Raw genomic sequence first — 16,152 nt, 5'->3', positions numbered from 1 at the left:
CACAGAAATAAATCAGGTAAACTAGGAAAAGCAAAATGTGTGGTTTTATAATTGTTAGCTTTATTGTTATATTCACTATCATCATTATTTTCTACATCTCACCCTTTTCTACTTCTGGATGACTTAATGATTCAGACACATATTGTGCTATTCTGGATATTCCTTACTTTGATTTGGGTAAATATTCCTTTTTTTTTCTTTTATTTTTTCTGATAGAGTCTAAAGATGCGAGTACGAATCTCACGAGTCTTAATACAATATACAATGGGGATGAGCACAGGGGGGACCAGCAAATAAACATAGCCCATGATGATGTGAACCACAGGTGAGACATGTTTCCCAAAGCGGTGGATGATAGAGACACCTAGCATGGGATATAAACCAATAAGACAGCACAGATGTGAGAGATACAGGTGTTGAAGGCCTTGAGCTGCTCTTTATGGGAGGCAATGCCCAACACTGTGATCAGAATTCTCAAGTAGGAGAGAAGAATGAGCACAGAATCTAGACCAAAAGTAATGAGGATGATAGTAAGGCCATAGATGCTATTGATACGGTGGTCAGAGCAGGAGAGCTTGATAATATCTGGATGAAGGCAGTAGGAGTGAGAAGGACATTTGCCTTACAGAACTTTAGTCGTTTGATGAGGTATAGTGCTGGCAGGATGATTGTAGTTGCACGAAGCATTAGGCCAAAGCCAATCTTGACAATGGTAGCATTGGTCAAGATAGTTGTATAATGGAGAGGATTGAAGATCGCTATATATATCGATCAAAAGCCATAGTCAACAGGATGCCTGACTCCATGAAGGAGAAGAAATAGATGAAAAACATCTGAATCAGGCAGGAATCAAAAGGAATCTGTCGAGCATTAAGCCAGAAAAGCTTGAGCAGGGTGGGGATAGTGGTGGCACAGAGGCCTAGATCACTGGCAGCTAACATGGAAAGGAAAAAGTACATGGGCTCATGGAGTGACTGTTCTTGCCAGATTACCACCAAAATCAAACTGTTCCCCTACAAAGGCAATTACATAGAGGACACAGAAAAGGACAGAGATCTGTGGGTGTGAAGCCTCTAGGCCTGGAAAACCAGTCAGGAGTAAGGGTCTGAAGTCACTGCTGTTGAAGGAATCCATTCTCAAATAGAAAGATGTCCTGGGTGTCTACAGAAAAATAGTCTGGGTTACTTCATCATTTCCTCTTCCACCAAACAATCTTTATCTACTTTTGTGGATCTCCATGGTCAGTTACTGTTATACCCCAATTAGGCCCATCACATATTTCTCTATTGTCCTTTCATCTCCAAATCATCAGATACTTTGGTATCTTTTTGAATCCTAGAATTATGAAATCATTAAACTAGCATTGATATTAAAAAATACCAGCTAAAATATCCTTCTATAAAAAACCTTTCTCAGTGTTCCTTAATCTTAAGTGTTTTCCCCCCAAGATTATTTCCAAGTTATGTTGTACAGGAGGCAGCTCTATAGCATAGAGGAAATACCAGAAGCCAGGGAGAAGACCCATCTTTCTGAGTTCAAAACTACTCTCAGAAAAATACTAGCTCACTTAACCCTGTTTGCCTTTATTTCTCCATTTGTAAAAGGAAATGGAGAAAGAAATGGAAAGAGTAGAATTTATTAGAAAAAAAAGTAAAGCAGGTAATCATTGATCTTAAACAAAGCCAAACTTTAAAATTCAGTCAAGAGAGAACTCGACATTATATGTCAGCCATATTAACATTGTTTTAGATGCACGTTTACATATGGATAAATGTATATGTGTGTGTATATATATATATATATATATATATATATATATATAGTATGTATCTTGTTTGTACATTTTAAAGGGCTGAATCTCTGAACAGATGCACTTGGATAACTGAACACTTAAGGCTAATTACTTATTGGACAATACTCTATTAGCATATGCTTGGAAAATTCCCCACCCCACTACTCTGTGCTGGCTTGATCTGTTGGTGTATAGAGAGATTTAGAGGAGGGATTAGAGGATGGAGTAAGACAAGCCAGGTGACTCCTGGATGAGAGAGCAAGAAGAGAGGTGTGGAGATTCCTATGTCCATTCCTTTTACTTGCCAAAGAATAAAGACAAGAGCTTTTGCTTATCCTGAGTCCAGCTGATTTTAAAGTATCCAGGGTGCTAACTCAGTCTTCACAGTACATTCTTATTTTCATTACATTATTAGATTCTGGAGGATAAAGACTGGTTTTTACCTTTCTTTGTATCATAAATACTTTGCATGGTATCTGGCACTTAATAAATGCTTATTGATTTAATAAGGTGAAAAAGATATACTTTCAGTTCAGAAAAAAGTTTGAGATCAATAAAAGAAGTAAATTGTTTTCAGAAAGACAAAACAGCACCCTTTCTTCATACTCCATTCTAGGCCAAGTTTAATATCTGTCTGTAAAATCTATATAGAATGAAGATAACAGGGGATCAGGTCTATGGATTTTCTACCCACTCATATCATAATTTGGTAATAGGCATTCTTCAGTTGCTTCAAATATGCATCTTCTATATGGTAGGCTCTTGATTAGCCATTGCAGAAATTTATTTTTTGGACTACATACAATTGTTGCTAAGGACGTTTTGAAGCATTATTTTTTTTCTGAATAACATTAGAAAGAAGTGATTTAAACATTAAAAAATAAGATTTTTCAAGTTCTGTCTAAATATAAGGTATAATGATATGATCAGATAGAAAATGTGTATAAAGTAAAGGGAATAGAAATAAATGAAAAAATAAAATGCATATATTTCTAATTTTTAGAAACATGGAGGGAAAACTCAAAACTTTTGGCTTTTTATGAGCAAAAATAGATATATTTAAATGTAGGTTCAAAGCAAGTTCAAATACTTGCTATTACATTTGATGTTGTTTAAAATTAATCATAAACAACAAGAAGAAAAATATACTTGATTGAGTGCATAGAAGGCACACTTGGAATGAGAGACTTTCTGGTCTAGTGATAAGACCATTTATGCTAGAGTCAAGGATTGTAAGTTCAAATCCATTGCTAGATATGTGACTATATACTCTTGTCTCTATTACAATGAAGGGACCTTTGAAACTATTCACTGAACCTTGGGAAAAGGGAACAGTGTTGTGAATGCTAATATCAATTATCATCTGGAAAGCCTATTGCTTCTTGTTGAACCATGTTATCTAATTTGGAAGCTATGACTGTGAACAATGATGCCTAGAGTTTAAAAAAAAAAGCATCAATTTCCATGAGTTTCAGCTTTATCATCTGAAAAATAATGCTAATAATACTTAGAGTAAAATTGAAGTAATACTAGAGGACCTGTTAGATCTCTTTTAGTTCTATACCTATGACACTTGTTCAGCTCCTTTTTTAGCTATTTCCCAATAGTCATGAATGTGATCCTGGGAAATTCATTTGATCTTTTTGAGTATCATTCTCACCATTTGTAAAATGAAAATAATATAGCTTGAAGTACATACCTTAGAGGGCTGTAGGAGGAGATAGGAAAAAATGTGAAGTACACTGATAAACAAATGCAAGATATATACAACGTGAATGACTATGTCTTCTGTGGAAATGGTTCTTGATTCCTTTGAATACTAAGAAAGCCAACTCTGTGAATTCCTTTATTTATCTCTCCAAGGAGAAGTTGTAAATAATTCTTTTACTTAACTTTAACTGGAAACTCCCCAGACCTAGCAGACACTTAGTAAACATTTGGTGATTGAATGAATTTCTCCATAGTTGACACTTTCAACAAATATTAAGCACTTTTCTAACTTGGTAATGTTCCTATAATAGGCAACACATATCTCACAGCTTGTAGTTAAACTTTTCAAGCCTTGGTAAAGATTCTCCATTCTTAGTGAAAATGGATAGTAAAATTAAACAAAATTTTTAACAAGTCAGTTAAGGGTTTGTAACCTTATTTAAAGATACATTTAAATTGATAATAAAATAGGAAAAGCCCCCTGCCTTCTTCAATAAATCTTCCCCCCCATGTTCTTTAATCTTAATGTCTTCCCTCTGAAACAACCTTCACTTTATCCTGTGTATGTAAGTGTAGTTTGTATGTAGTTGCTTTTGTGTAGTCTCCCTCATTAGACTATGAAATCCTTGAGAGCTGACACTGTTTCATGCCTTCCTTTGAATTCTCAAAACTAAATCTCTGGCATACAATAGGCACTTAATAAATGCTAGTTAACTAATTCTAATAATTCCTTTCAAGATGTTACCTTAGTAGATGAATAGGTACAACCTGAAAAGGGAACTTAATTTCCCTACCCCTAAAAAGAGACTCTGATGCTGACATTCTTAGTTAACTTTGTCAATATTTAATGACAAGAAAATACATTGATTTCCTTCCTCTTGCACATTTGCAAAGTGCTTGTATTGGTAACCTTTTTCTAAAAGCCCATCAAATTATTTGTTGAGGGTCAACTCTAGATAATAATTTAATTGATATAATTTGCAAAAGTTTCTAATATTAGTAACTTGTGATTCATCACTTAACTTATGCTCTATCCTTAATATAGGAATGTTGGGGAGGAAGAATCACTTGTAACCTTTAGAGGCCTGCTTCTATCCTAACACTCAATTTTTGTCTGGTCTTTTCTGGTTTTCTTTTGTTTTTCTTTCCTCATCCTAAAATGTACTTTTCTTCCTAAAATACAAAAGTTAACTCCTTGAGAGCAGAAATGAGATATGGTCATGTCTGGAAAATTAGTCAATCTATTTTTTTTTAAAATTAGATCCTAGGTTTTTTGTTTCAGTAGGGAATAATAAGAAGCATGATCATCTTACCTTTGTGATCAGCAGTTCTGGAAGTCTTCATAAGGTATGTGAAATTTGTGTAATGGATGAGAGAGAGAAAAAAATAGGTCAGTTAACTAGACTGAATAACAACAATAGTTTGTCCAGCCTTGAGAGAGGGAATATGACTTGGAATACAAAAAGCTAATATAGCCCTTGAACTCAGAAAGTCTATTTTTAGTGTTCTTATATTTTGACTATAAATCTAATTACCATCATATTTTGGTATTATCTATCAATAAACCCATGTAAAAATTGAAGCCCTGCTGGTGACTCACTGTATAAAGATAGAACTAAGTGGAGGAAACCTAGAAGAGAGTGGACACCAAGTGAAATATTGTATTCAATGAAGTTTGAAATATTGAGAGCCTGCACTAAGGTGATAGTAGTGTAAGATGAAAAAGATAGATATATAAAAGTTGTTATAATGGTAAAATTCAAAAATAATTGACAATAGATTGTCGATGGGGAACTGAGGATGAAATCGAGGTTGTAAGCCTAGGAGAAGAGCAGAACATCATTGTCATCAAGAGCAACTTAGAAGTTTAGAAGAAGGAAGAATTAGAGGAAAGATAATGAATAATTATTAGACACAGTTAATTTATTTATGAGACATCTATTTTGAAATAACTTACAGTGGAATATGTGAGGCTAGAGGTAAGGAAAAAAGATTAGAACTGAATAAGTAGACATGGAAATCGCATAGAAATGATTGATGTATGCATGGGAGTTGGTGAGTATAAATAGAAAAGAAAATTCAAAACAGAACACTAGCCAGGTGAGTCAGCCCTCATTAATGGTTATGAATTATATGAAATCTTCAAAGAATGGTCAGAAGGAGTGATCAGACAGCTAAGAGGAGAATTAGGATAGAGTAATGTAGGAAAAACACAGAGAAAGGAAAATTTAAAGTAGAGAGGGTGATCAACGATATTAAAGACTGAAGAAAGGCAAAAAAAAGAAAAAAGAATGAGGGTTGAAAAATGTCTATCAGGTTTGGCAATTAAATATTGGTAATTTTGGAGAAAGTTGTTTCACTTGAATGATGAAGTTGGAAGCCATACTGTAGAGTTAAGAAGAAAGTGAGAGGAAAGGAAGTTTTGGCATAAATTATAGATAGGTTTAAGGAAAGGAAAATGAAGGGAAAAGAGATATAGAATGGTGAAACAAACAAAATGAAACAAAACAAAAACAAAAAGTGTTCAAATCTTTCATTATGGACAGAAACCAATAAGAATCCAGACATCAAAGAAAGTTTTGGTACAATAACTGATTAACTGAACATGAAGACAGTAGAAGCATGAATTAGTTCCCAATGAATACTGCTTTATCAACGAAAATCACCATCTTTTCTTCAGTTAAAGATTAGGGTGGTAAAAAATCTATAAAATCATGCTCTACTATTTGATCTAATAATACCACTATTAGACATAAATTCCAAAAGAAAATTTTAAAAAGGTAAAGGACTTACAGGTATAAAAATATTTATAGCTGTTCTTTTCTTAGGGCTAAGATTTGAAATTTGAGAGGATGTTCGTCATTTAGAGAATGGATTCTTTTTTTTGTGTGTCACTCTTGTCTATGTCCTAGCATATGTTTAATGTAGGTAATAGAAGGAATGCTTCTTGGTCTCCGAACATACCAAGGATATCAGGGAAGAATTCAGACAGATCATCTGTCATCCCTCACCCTTGAAATATGAGCAGCCCATCATTTTTCTGTTATTCGCTAGCTGGCAACTGGTTGCTCTGCAGTTTAGAGCACAGGGAAGGGACGCTTGGAAGACAATGAATATCCATCCTCAGGAATTTATTAACAGTAACTATGCAAATCACTTTTCATCTTTTTGTCTCAGTTTTCTCACCTGTGAGATAGAAATAATAATAATAACTATTAACATCTACTGGTCATCCTGCCATTTAGGGGAGGGGGTGGGGGGGGTAAGAGGTGAAAAATTGGAACAAGAGGTTTGGCAATTGTTAATGCTGTAAAGTTACCCATGTATATATCCTATAAATTAAAGGCTATTAAATAAAAAAAAAAAGGAAAAAAAAAAAAAAAAACTATTTCACAAGGATGTTTTAATGATCAAATGGGACGATAACTACAAAGCACTTTGAAAATCTTAATAGATGATAATATAAATACTAGCTATTTATCCTTATAATTTTTATTATAATTCTATTTTGCTTCTATTCTTCTTCAATATATTCATTTTGTATGACTCAACCTGATCACAACCACAATGCTCTTAAACCTTTATAGGTCTTACCTTTCAGTTCTTCAAAGATTGTTTTATTAAGGCCTTTTTTTTTGTACCTATGTTTATGACTTCTACCTCTTTTCTTTACTGGGTTAAAAAGAGTAATTTCCATTTATGATTTATGTAGAAAAGCTAGTCACCAGCTCACTTTCATTCTCACTTACTGAACACTGGGAATCTCATTTCTGACAGCATTTTTGTTTATTTTTTTTCAGTCTTATTTTACTGTTCTTTTTTGTCTTTCCATCACACTTATTTCTGATTGTTTTCTTCTTCTCCTCTCCCCCTATTCAATTAGATACCCATTATAATACAAATTTTAAAAGATAAGGAAAAGCAAAAGCAAATAAACACATTAATCATGTATGAAATATATCCAACATTCTACCTCCACAGTCCTTGACTTTTGCAAAGAAGGGAAGAAGGTGCAATTTCTCAATTCTTCTCTGAGGCAAAGCTTGTTTCATAAAATATTAAAGCACTCAGGATCAGTTTTCCTTTATGTTGTTATAGTCATTATATAATTTATCTTCCTACTTTTCCTTACTTCCTTCTAAATAAATCCACACAAGTCTTCCAACGTTTTCCTAAATTCTACATATTCCTTATTTTTAACAACACAGTAGAATTCAATTATATTAATGTACCACAATTTTTTATCTAACTGATGGTTATTTTATTTCTGATTTTTTTGTCCTCCAAAAATCAAGCTATGAATCTTTTTTGGTCTATGTACCATTGGAAGGGGTCAGAAGGATTATCAAAATAGTATTCATTCTATAATCTTCTATAGCTTCTCCAACACATATATACTTAAGGGGCAGGCCAAGAACCTTGACAACTAGAGATGTACATCTGAAAAGAAGAGATTCTCTAAAGTCAGGGTTCCTATATTTTATGTCATTCACTCCTTAAGAAGCCTCAAGAAAATTATGAAAATCCTCATCATAGTAATGATTTTAAATACATAAAACAAAATACACATATTATAAAGGAAATGAATGAATTTGAAATAAAATGTATTTTTTCTCATCCAAGGTCAAGGACTCCCTAAATATGTCAACAGAACTTATAGGGGACCGGGATATCCAGATTAATAACCTCTACTGCAAGGGAACCTCTACTATCATTGGGAAACATAACACATGCCTCAAAAATATAGAGGTATGAGTTAGGGACTTAGATGCAAATCTTCTCTGAATCAATTGGAATTTATTTGCAATAGAATCATATGCCCATTCTCCCACTCTCCTTAGTTGAATTGAGAGCTCTAGGGCTGGGTTTCTAAGTATGAAAACCTCTTCCTAGAACCTTTCCTTCTTTATTTCTTGTCTTTCTTTTATATATTTCTCTGCTCTAGAGAACCAAGAGTCTGCAGCCCTGGTATTTAATCTTCTGTTGTCTGCTACTTTTCTGGCACTGCCTCATTTTGGAGCATATGAATGTCATTAGATATCTTTGCAAAAAATTTATCTAGTCTTTTCCTCCCAGACTCCTCCAATAGTCCTAAAGCCAATTACTCTGTCAGGACACTGATACTCACTTATGACAATTATAAATAGTGAATCATTGCATATCCATAGATTGATAGAACATTAGAGCTTAGAAGGAATCTCAGAAATATTCTATTCTTTTTCAAAAAGGGAAATTGAGGATCAAAATATCTAAGTGCCTTTCTTTCTTAAAATTAAAGAGCAAGTTAGGTACCAGAACAGAAAGCAAGTTTCTTGACTCCCTGGGTAGAGCTCCTTTTACCTATTGTGATAGCTTTTTTTCTCCTCATGTATAAGTGTGGGTTAGAGCAAGGTCTCTGACAATGATAATAATAATAATAATAATAATAATAATAATGTAATCATAGTTCCATTTCACATAGGACCTAATGAATAACCAAACTTTCCCCCCCCCCCCACAAAACCTCCAAGAGAGTTACTCTTAATCTCTACTTAAAATATATAGAAAGTCTGGGGTGAAGGAAGGGTTGTCTACAGTCTCACTTTTATCAAACAACATATTTGAAACTACAACCCAACTGTTCTCTTCTCAGTTCTGTATTGAAAAATTAGCCTAAGAGTCTCTAGGGAGCAGATAAAGTGAAGACATTAATCTCTTTGATCAATGCAATGACTAAGCAGCTTTCTAGAGGACCAATGATGAAACATACTATCCATCTCCTGACAGAGAGGAGATAGACTTATTAAGCTAAATGAGTTACACATTTTGGATATGGCTAACGTGAGATTTGTTTTTGATATTGATTATGTATATTAATTACAAGCACCCTTGCCTCAGTGTTCCTCTTCCAATATTATCATCTCACCACACAAACACAAAAACAAACACACAGACACACACACACAGACATACACGCCTTCAGTGAAAGAGGACATGAGAAAAAAAAATTGAAAAAATGAAAAGAAATTAGGAACAACAAAATTTAGTATTAATAATCATATGCAGGAAAGTATCTTAATAATCCCATAGTTTTCCTGTTCCTTAGACTTTGTCTGAGAAACAACTTTTGTATATGAAGTTTCTTCAGTATCAGGATACTTACCTAGAGAATTAAGCAGCAGGGTGCCTCAAAGTGTCTAAAACAAGAGAATAAAATGAGCCTATTCCAAACCCGTTAATATCTCACTACAGCTCCCAGGACAGGAGCTCTTATAGCCATGTGCAGTCTCTGCCAGCAACAAAAGAGAGTAGTGGGAATAGGAAAGAAAGAAACAAACAAATAACTTTTAATAGCAATTATAATCTCTGAGGATGTGATATTTTTCTAACTAGTAGAATCATTAAGAGACAATGGGTATGTTTTTCTGTGCCTGAGATTTCTTGGAAAACATGAAACTAAAGTTTTTTGAGTTATTAAGAGGACTTTCTTTTGTATGAGGACTTCCCAAGATTAGTCTTAATTAGGAAAACTGGAACTTGGTATAAGTGTGTGGGACAGAGGGAGAAAAAAAAATTATAACTTGGGAAGAGGCTAGGAAACTCTGTTTGAGAAATTATACTCATAGTATTTGATTGTTTTTCTGTGTAATTGATCTAGCTAAAGGAATTTTCATGGAATTACTTCCAAGGGTTTGGTACCAAGAGATGGAGAATGAGTGTGAACAGAATATGAATGTAAAGAATAGCAAATATCTCTTACATTACAGGGAAAAACAGAAGCAACAACTAAAATCAATAGATTTTATTGTTGTGCAACAGTTCCCTTTTATTGTCTTGCCTCAGTTTCCCTAAATTGCCCTGCCTCACTTTCCCTAAATTGTCCTGCCTCAGTTTCTTTAATTATTCTGCCTCAGTTCCTTGAATTGTTCTGCCTCAATCTCCCTGGTTGCAACCCTGCTTCCTGACCATTAGGACTGATATAATTTAGGACTAGCTACTCTAAGGTTATTAAACTGTAAATGTGTAACCTCAAGATAAGGGGGGAGAGGGAGGAGAGAGAGGGAGGGTTCAACCTTCCTGACTTCTAAATCCTCCTAATTTATCAAGAATTTATGGTCTTCACTCCCCTCACCCTGGTAGAACTGGATTGATAGTCAGTCCCTGGAAATTCCTGCATTTACCATCACTTTCTCCCTGACCTATGGAAAGATATAAAAACTATTAGAATTTTATATTTTATGCTTATGCTAAGGCTAATGTTGCTGCTGTTACTGAATGCTTTGAAACATCAGCCTTGGGACCAAAATGGATCCTTTGGTCCCAGGAAATCTCTCCCTCCTAGAAATCCAAATAGAATATTAAAAAACTCTCTAACCTCTATCTTTCTCCATCATTACATTATTTAGTGTCATAGACATCAAAGACCCTAGAAAGCACAGTGATAGATCCATGTACAGGTATATGGGGACAATTCTACCTACAGGGTTAGGATTGGAATAAGTCCAAAGAAACCCAATATCTTCAACTCCATAATATTTAATTCCTTATCATGGACATCTAGTGTCTAGTCTCAGCTCTTTTTCCCCTTACTTTGTACAGCATCTGTAAAATCAGTGAAAGGAATGGGTTGAGAGTGAAGAATGCTTCCAACTTTAAAATCCTATGATTCTATTATAGATTTTTCTTCTCTCTCTGTTCTTCCTTTCTTCTCTCCTTTCTTCCATTCTTCCTTCCTTCTTTCCCCCTCTCCTTGCCCCTTTCCTTCCTTCTTTTTTTATTTCAAAACAAAAAATGCTCATAAAAATAGTTACATTAATCATGTGATTTCTCATGGTCTTATTTCAGATATGCATGCTCATGTTAAGCGTTTCCCTAAAATTGAACCAGCTCTGTGTATGTAATGTAAATTCCATGTTGTTATAGTGGGTGATCTTTTTGGTATATTGCTATAATTTTTTATTAGTGTTTTATTTAATTTTTTGCATCAATATTCATTAGGTAAAATGACTTCTAGTTTTCTTTCTGGGTTTTGGCTCTTCTTTGCTACCTCCTTTGACTATATACCTCCTTCTTCATTTAGTATATAATATTTTAAATCCTACCATTCTTTTGTGCAGAAGCTGCCAAATCTTGTATTATCCTGATTGTAGCTCTACAATATAAATTATTTGTTTTTGGCTACTTGCAATAATTTTCTTTGAAATCAAAGAATTTTGTGTTTGTGACAGGTTTTTTTGTAGTGGCCAGAAACTGGAAACTGAGTGGATGCTCATCAATTGGAGAATGGATGAATAAATTGTAGTATATGAATATTATGGAATATTATTGTTCAGTAAGAAATGACCAGCAGGATGATTTCAGAAAGGCCTGGAGAGACTTGATGCTGAGTGAAATGAGCAGGACCAGGAGATCATTATATACTCAACAATACTATATGATGATCAATTCTGATGGACGTGGCCATCTCCAGCAATGAGATGAACCAAATCAGTTCCAATAGAGCAGTAATGAATTGAACCAGCTATATCCAGTGAAAGAACTCTGGGAGATGACTATGAACCATTACATAGAATTCTCAATCCCTCTATTTTTGTCTGCCTGCACTTTTGATTTCCTTCACAGGCTAATAGTACACTATTTCAAAGTCTGATTCTTTTTGTACAGCAAAATACTGTTAGGACATGTATATTTATATTGTATTTAATTTATACTTTAACATATTTAACATGTATTGGTCAACCTGCCCTTGAGGGGAGGGGATGGGGGGGAAGGAAGGGAAAAATTGGAACAAAAGATTTGGCAATTGTCAATGCTGTAAAATTACTCATGCATAAAAGCTATAATAAAAAAAAGTAAAAAAAAATAAAATAATTCTGGAACTATGATTTTACAGAGAGTTTTCATTTTGGAATCTTAGGTGATGATTGGTTTATATTATTCTATTTCTATTTTGTTCTCTGGTTCTAAAATATTAGGAATTAGAATTTCTTGAAAATATTTTCTAGACTTTTTTTTAAAATCATGGCTTTTAGATAGTACAATAATTCTTAGATTCTTTCTATTGTCTAGGTTTGTCGCTTTTCCAATGAGAAATTTTGCATTTTCTAATTTCTTTTTAAATTTGTGGATTTTGTTTTATCATATCTTGATGCCTCAAAGTCATTAGTTTCCACTTTATCTTCTTCCACTCCAGTGAATCACATATTTTTCACCCAGTTGATAAACTGCTTCCCTGCACCTATTCAAATTGTGAGGTAGTATTTTGTTGGAGTGGAATTTGGAAGGGCTTCAGAGGGTCATCTCCTCTCTCTGCCATTTTGGCTTCAGAAAGCCTTCCACTTTTTCTTGATATGTCAAGTAAGCATCTTTTGTTTTATTGTGAATGAAAACATCAGGTGTTGCTTATTGAATTATGGGAAACAGATTGTCTCTGGGAATCTGTGATCCCATCCTGCTGGGTTGAATTATTTTTAACATTCTTCTTCTGTGGGTTAAGTTGTCTGCTTATCCACATGCTTAGGAACTACCTCTCTCAGCAATATTTTCCAGATTAAACTGTGATATTTCAAAACTACTTTAGAAATTTGCTAATGTGTCCCATTAGAACTTGTTGCAAAATGAATGATATATTTGCTCTGGGCCAAGGCCTCAGGAGGTTTGCATATAGTATAAAGGGTGTGAGCTTTCTAAAGATAATTTCTAAAATCAATAAGCTTTTAACAGTTAGGTTTTTGTTTCTAGGTAGTTCAAACTACTGGACAAAATAGAAATTAGACATACCCAGGATGATTTTGCCAACAAAAGAATCTTTCAAACTCATGATGTATTAGCCTCAATGTTTCAATCAAGCCAGTCATGGAGATTGGAATATCCCAGTTGATATTACTTTTCTGCAGGTTACAGAAGTGAGAATGAAGAGATTTTAAGATTTTGTAGCAAGGTGTAGTAAAGAGTTTTATGATAATGGAGTACTTAGATATAATCAAGCTCTCATTTAAAACTCAACTTCTTCAGGAAACTTCCCAGATTATGTACTTAGAAAGTAGTACTTAAAATATCTTTTTGCATTCATGCATTTATATAGTATCTCCTCAGACTGATAATTTTCCTTATTGTTAGTTTGTTCAACATTTAAACACAATAATTTCATGTATTTTTGTGATTTTAAAAATATAGATAGAAGAGTAGGCGAATGTTGATCTGTGAGTCAGGAAGACTTTTGTTCAGATGATATATCTGATACAATCTTTGTAAGTGACCCTGTGTAGAGCACCAGATTTCTCATTGTTACCAGGTAACTTTCTAACATTGTTAAGTTGCAGAACAGGAACAAATCTCTTGTGGAAAATTTTCTTTAATGAATGTTTGGAATTGTTCAAGAAAGAAGATCATTAATTTATATCAAGCAAGGGAATTATATTTTCTTAATCATATGAATATCTGCAGAAATGGGGCCATATCACCTCCACCCACTGGAGAGTTCTAGAGGACAGAAATACCTTTTCCATCAGATATGGGAACAGTGGTGATGATTTCTACCTTGCAAAAGGAAATATTTTCTTCTGCATTGTGTGGAACCATTGTTCCTTCCTAGCCCCATCTTCTGGGGCGCGGTGTTCTTGTCCAACCTTCATTCTTGCCCCATTAGGCTGGAAGAAGTGGAAGGTCTTCTGATGTATCTGCTTGGTTTTGATAGTATAGACATTGGGACTGAACATAAGTGGCATAAGAAAATACCTGAATATAGGGCAAAACTGCTTCCCCAAATGGTGGATTATGATCAGGTCATTCATGGGTGTATAGAAGATCAGTACAGCACAGATGAGTGAGACACATGTATTAAGGACCTTAAGCCTCTCTGCTTGGGAAGCAATTGTGAGGTCAGCATGGAGGATCAGTACATAAGAAGCCACAATAAGCATAGAGTCCATGCCAATAGTGGAAAGTTTCACAAAGAGTCCCTAAGCACTGTGGGCATGAGTATTCACATAAGGGCAGGGAGATGTAGTCTAATACTTTAGACTACAATCACAAAGCCCAGTTCTGCAACTTTGGAGCTGACCAAGATGGTTGTATAGCTCAGTGGATTACAAATGGACACAAAGTGAAGTGAAGAATGGAGGATTCCATAACAGCAAAGTTTCATTCATGGATGAAAAACAGTTGAGTTAAACAGGCATTCTCCCTCCCTCCTATTGGCCCAGCGGGTAGATGGTTAGTATAGTGGGCATTAGGGAAAAAGAAAAGCCTAAGTTAGTCATGGCTAACTCGGACAGGAAGGAGTACATTGGCTGGTGACTTTACCACTCACAGAATCAAGCTGTTTCTAGCCACATTGTTGCTTCCCCACCTCCACCACCATCCCTGCCGATATTCAATAAATTCTATAGTCGAAACCCTAATACATTATTATATGCTTGATTGAGGATTAAATCTGCACACCATTATGGGTCTACAACCAGTTCTTATGCTGATTCTGACTTTGTTTTTATATATATGCTTTGACACGTCTTGTCCAACATGGATACAGGAAGTCTAGTTTATTAGAAAATGTTGGAGATTCTGACAAGTAAAGAGGTCACAGACATTCAGAGCTGGAAGGGACATTACAGATTATTTAGTCCAATTCATGGCTGAATAGTCATCTTCTCTACAAGATAACAAACAAGTGATAATAAAATGTCTGAATAAAAAATCACAGAAAAGATTACTTTACCAGGGGTTATATTCTGAACAACTCTGATTATTAAATATTTGGTGTTTTTCTTTGTTATTTTTTTTCCAACTTAAAGGTGAGATCTGCTTTTTTTAAAAAATTTTTCTCCTAATTCTATGTTTTTGCCATTAATAGACCAATTTTAATTTCTTTTCTACATTTTAACTCACTCATCAAATATTTGAATATTTGACAGCTACCATTTTTTCCCTTAATCTTCTATTTTTAAATCTCAAAAGGGGGATTAAAAATGTGCATACTTTTGGCTGAGAAATCTGATTTATAATTATATGTTCCATGAATAGAAAGACAGGAAGGTCACATGAATTCCAGAATATTCGTAGCTTTGTCTTTTGGGGAATCAAAAATAGATATTTACTGATTGAGGAATGATTTAAGAAATGAATAAAATGGTAATGAAATATTAATGTACCATCAGAAACAAGGGATATGAAGAACTCAGAGAGGCATAGGAAGATTTATGTGAACTCATATTAACAGAAACAAATATAACCAGTCCAAATACACACACACACACACACATACACACACACACAGATAAATGCATCAATATATACATATGTAATATAGGGGTAACTGGGTGGCACAGTGGTGACCCCAAGTAAGTCATTTAACCCTGATTGTCTATAAAATAAATGTGTACCCAACATAAACATACAATTCCTCCCCAAAAAAATTGACAACAATGCAAAAAGAAAGAATAATAACAAAAAGGATTATTGTATAGTTACAGAGATGATAAAAAGTATCTCCTTCTTTCTGGAAATAAAAGACTATGGTTTGCAACATTACTTATTCTACCAAACTGATTTGGTGGATTGGCTAGTTTTGATGAAGTCTTGTCATTGGGGTTATGTCTGTTTATTTATTTGTTTGTTTTATTTTATTTATCTTTTTTTCTAGAATAAACTTGGCATATTGCCACATATATTTG

General features: G+C 34.2%; 1 protein-coding gene across 1 annotated transcript; it reads right to left on the bottom strand.

The window, feature by feature from the left end:
* Positions 1-200: 200 nt before the first annotated feature.
* Positions 201-14,412, bottom strand: LOC100930866 (olfactory receptor 51I2-like). The gene is given in 5 exon segments (XM_031961476.1): positions 201-370; positions 373-609; positions 612-765; positions 768-1,013; positions 14,110-14,412. Coding segments are annotated over 5 exon segments (1,110 nt in total).
* Between the last annotated feature and the right edge of the window lie 1,740 nt (positions 14,413-16,152).

Source organism: Sarcophilus harrisii, chromosome 3 (genome assembly GCF_902635505.1).
Source record: "Sarcophilus harrisii chromosome 3, mSarHar1.11, whole genome shotgun sequence".
NCBI lineage: Eukaryota > Metazoa > Chordata > Mammalia > Dasyuromorphia > Dasyuridae > Sarcophilus > Sarcophilus harrisii.
The sequence above is the reverse complement of the archived record's forward strand: the minus strand, read 5'-3'. Positions and strand labels throughout refer to the sequence as shown.